A 3753-nucleotide genomic window follows, 5' to 3' on the forward strand; every position below is an offset into this window, starting at 1 on the left:
CACATATCAACATCTCCACCGTTCAATATTTAGATGTATATATGTAGATCATTTCTGCAAAATTTCATCCCATTTGGTGATCGTTAAGGCTTCGAACTAACTGAAATCAATTGATGGATCAAATCTGCCAAACCTGAACCGTTCATGCCTATAATTTTAATTCGCAGTTTTGAACACCTTAACGATCACCAATTTGGATGAAATTTTGCAGAAGTGATCTACATATTAGGACCTAAAAACTGAACGGTTAAGATTGAAAAATGTGATTGAAAAGTAGATCTAATGCTTGATCCCTTATATATGTCAAAAAAAAGGATCCTTTAGTAGAAGGGCCCTCATTAATATATATAGCAGGGTAGCTGTGCAGAGAATTAATAATGCATCGCATGCTTATTCAATCTTCTGGACTCTGGACTCTCTTAACTTACTGGAGCCATGGCCATGGCCATGACCAAAGCTCTAGCTAATCCATGGTCCAAACTCTTTATTTACATGTAGAGAATAAGACAAACTGACTGACTCATGTCAGGGACTCAGGCCAGCTTGCTTTCTCTGCTGAGCATTCCATTATTTTGCAGCCTCTTTACCCTCCGTCCTTTTGGTAATGTTTAGGTAGAAATTTATACCTCTGCTCTCGATGTACAACCTAATTTTAACTTACTAGGGTAAAAACACTCGATACTCATAAATCTGTATCATGGTTTCTGCTTTTCTGGGTCAAGATGGTTATTGCGCCATGACAGTAGTACTGAATTTCTGCATATTGGAAACAAAGATTACTTGTAATATCATTTCAGGAATCGAAGTCCATGTTGTTACTCCATCAAATTAAACAAGTGTCTACTTGTTTTTTTTGTCGACGAACATATAATACGAATGCATGTTGAAGATGAATTTCTGCATATAATTATATATATAAGCCGGATGTAGAGCGCACGTGTGCACCGGCTTAAAGTGCGCACGTCATTCCATTCGCCACCGTCCGGCGCCGACGACGGCGCGCCTCCACCCCAGCGGACTCCAGCAGCATCCCCGATCACTTTCCCTCCCCGACGAGTCTGCCGAATTCCAGTTTCTGGCGAGATCGACTTTATTTAAAGTTTTAGGTGATCTCGTCGAAAAACTGAAAAAACTTTAAATAAAGTTAATCTCGTCGAAAAACTGAAAAAAAACGGACTCGTCAGGAAAGAAAAATAATCGAAGATGTTGCTGGAGTCTTCTGGGGTGGAGGCGCACCGTTGTCAGCGTCGAACGATAACGAACAGAGAAATATGCACACTTTATGAAGAGTGCACACGTGCGTACTCTATCGTTTTCGTGTATATATATACGCCAAAAAGCTAAATTCATGCCGTAACTAATCCACTCCAAAAGAATTATTGAAGCGCTGAAAGCATAAGTATGCATGATACGGATCTCTGCATGTTGATCCTTTTGGTGACACGTTTTTCTGTTTTCCAGATTTTCAATTGCATGGAGGGTCCAATCATCTGGCCCTCATATGAATACGTGTGATCATATTTCAGAACAAAGACTAGCTAGGGCAGCTGTTTTTTCTTTCACTTTATTCATTTTCTTCTTGGTACATATGATCAAAGTTGTGTCAAATTATTAAGCATATATAAGTCACAATCGAACCAGGATAAAGGAAAAGAAAAAAGAAAAAGGAGATCGAATAAGCCAGAAAGAAATAAGATCGAGAAAGGAACATTTGGGAAATGGTATTGAAATTTATGTTTATTATTCACGTACGTGATCTCATCCATTGGGAAGAAAGGGTGAAACAAACAAACGACATAGATACAACATATATGTAATTAATCGAAGATTATGGGAAGTGCACTACAACTGTCGAATACATGGAAATTGAGAGATTGATGATGAAACTTCCTCCTAATTTAGGAATAATAAAAACTAAAAACATTCACATCACACACGCGGAGACTCGCTAGCTTTTCTGCTCGATCTTGCTCGTGTGTGCATGATTGATGAGGTTTCCTTTCTTCCTTGGACGTCCCCTTCTTTATTTCTTCTTGGTCTTCTTCTTCACCGTTACCTGTAATTGATGGAAGTAAAGAGGATAGCTTAAGATATGCTTATTCAAAAGAAACAGTAGCAAATCACTGAACTTGATAGCGGACTATAAGGATATATTGAGATTAATTACCAGGAGGCAAGTGAGCTCATTATCTAGTAGTGGTGAGGAGGAGGAGGTGAGGAGTAGATGTAAGCCGGTGGAGTGTGAACGGGAGGAGTAGGAGGCTTGTAAGGCTTCGTTGGTGGTGGTGGTGGTGGTGGTGGTGACTTGTAGTGGTATGGAATGTGGGGTGGAGAGTAGACTGGAGGAGGAGGAGAAGGCGGTGGTGGAGACTTGTAGTGGTAAGGCGGTGACTTGGGAGGGTAGTGGGGGTGCTTAGGTGGTGAGTACACTGGTGGTGTTGGGGATGGTGGTGGCTTAGGAGGGTAATGGGGGTGCTTGGGTGGTGAGTACTTGGGTGGTGTTGGAGAGGGTGGTGACTTGGGAGGGTAGTGAGGATGCTTGGGTGGTGAGTACACTGGTGGTGTTGGTGAGGGTGGTGACTTGGGAGGGTAATGAGGGTGCTTGGGTGGTGAGTAGACCGGTGTCTTAGGTGGTGACTTGGGGGGGTAGTAGGGGTGGTGAGGTGGTGAGTAGACTGGCGTTGGTGGTGGAGGAGACTTGTAGTGGTATGGCTTCTTTGGTGGTGGTGGTGAGTGATGTGGGTGGTAGGGCTTCTTGTGTGGTGGCGGGGGTGGTGGAGACTTGTAGTGGTAAGGCTTCTTCGGTGGTGGTGGAGGTGGTGGAGACTTGTAGTGGTATGGCTTCTTTGGTGGTGGTGGTGAGTGGTGTGGATGGTAGGGCTTCTTGTGTGGTGGGGGTGGTGGAGGAGACTTGTAATGGTAAGGGACCTTCGGTGGTGGCGGTGATGGAGGAGGAGGAGACTTGTAGTGGTAAGGCACCTTAGGTGGTGGTGGTGATGGAGGAGGAGGAGACTTGTAGTGGTATGGCACCTTTGGTGGTGGTGGTGACGGAGGTGGTGGAGATTTGTAGTGGTAGACAGGTGTCTTTGGTGGCGGGTACACCGGAGGCTTGGGAGGTGACTTGGGAGGGTAATGTGGGTGCTTAGGAGGAGAGTACACCGGAGGCTTAGGTGGTGACTTTGGTGGGTAATGGGGATGCTTAGGCGGCGAGTACACCGGTGGTGTGGGTGAGGGTGGTGACTTTGGTGGGTAATGAGGATGCTTTGGTGGAGAGTACACCGGAGGCTTAGGCGGTGACTTGGGAGGATAGTAAGGATGATGGGGTGGTGCGTAGTGCACTGGTGGCGGAGGCGGCGGTGGTGACTTGTAGTGGTAAGGAGGAGAAGCAGGTGGTGGAGGAGAGGAGTAAGGGTAGTTTGCGGAGGTTTGCGAGGCAAAAGCGACTAATGCCACTAGAAGACTGAAAACTAGAGAGGTCCCCATTTTCCCCATCCTTGTGGGTTTAAGAGGAGATGGATTTTGGTTTTCTGCTCTATATGCGAAGCCTCTACGCCCTTTATATAGCTTTGGTGTTTACCCATCTAATCAAACTAAGGGTAAAATATAGTAATCATCATCATGTGCCAAATTTACATGCCCAATTATCAGTCCTCTTTGGTGTAAAACAAGATTAGCTAGTGTTAAAAAAACACAAATAGGGGGCCAGCAAGTATTGACTGGAAATATTTTGTTGATTGAATTTGAAGAATAAAA

The 3753-nt window shown here is 44.6% G+C and overlaps 1 protein-coding gene across 1 annotated transcript; it reads right to left on the reverse strand.

Annotated features, from left to right (window-relative positions):
- Positions 1–1720: 1720 nt before the first annotated feature.
- Positions 1721–3527, reverse strand: LOC101304055. Its single transcript, XM_004290496.1, has 2 exons — positions 2168–3527; positions 1721–2056 (listed from the first exon to the last, which is right to left on the reverse strand). Exon 1 carries the CDS (start codon positions 3490–3492, stop codon positions 2191–2193), a length of 1302 nt encoding a protein of 433 aa, XP_004290544.1. The 5' UTR covers positions 3493–3527; the 3' UTR covers positions 1721–2056; positions 2168–2190.
- Between the last annotated feature and the right edge of the window lie 226 nt (positions 3528–3753).

This window comes from Fragaria vesca, linkage group LG2, assembly GCF_000184155.1.
Source record: "Fragaria vesca subsp. vesca linkage group LG2, FraVesHawaii_1.0, whole genome shotgun sequence".
Lineage (NCBI taxonomy): Eukaryota > Viridiplantae > Streptophyta > Magnoliopsida > Rosales > Rosaceae > Fragaria > Fragaria vesca.

Coding starts and splice junctions, on each gene's coding strand:
- LOC101304055 (XM_004290496.1), bottom strand. CDS start 3,492: ATGGGGAAAATGGGGACCTCTCTAGTTTTCAGTCTTCTAGTGGCATTA.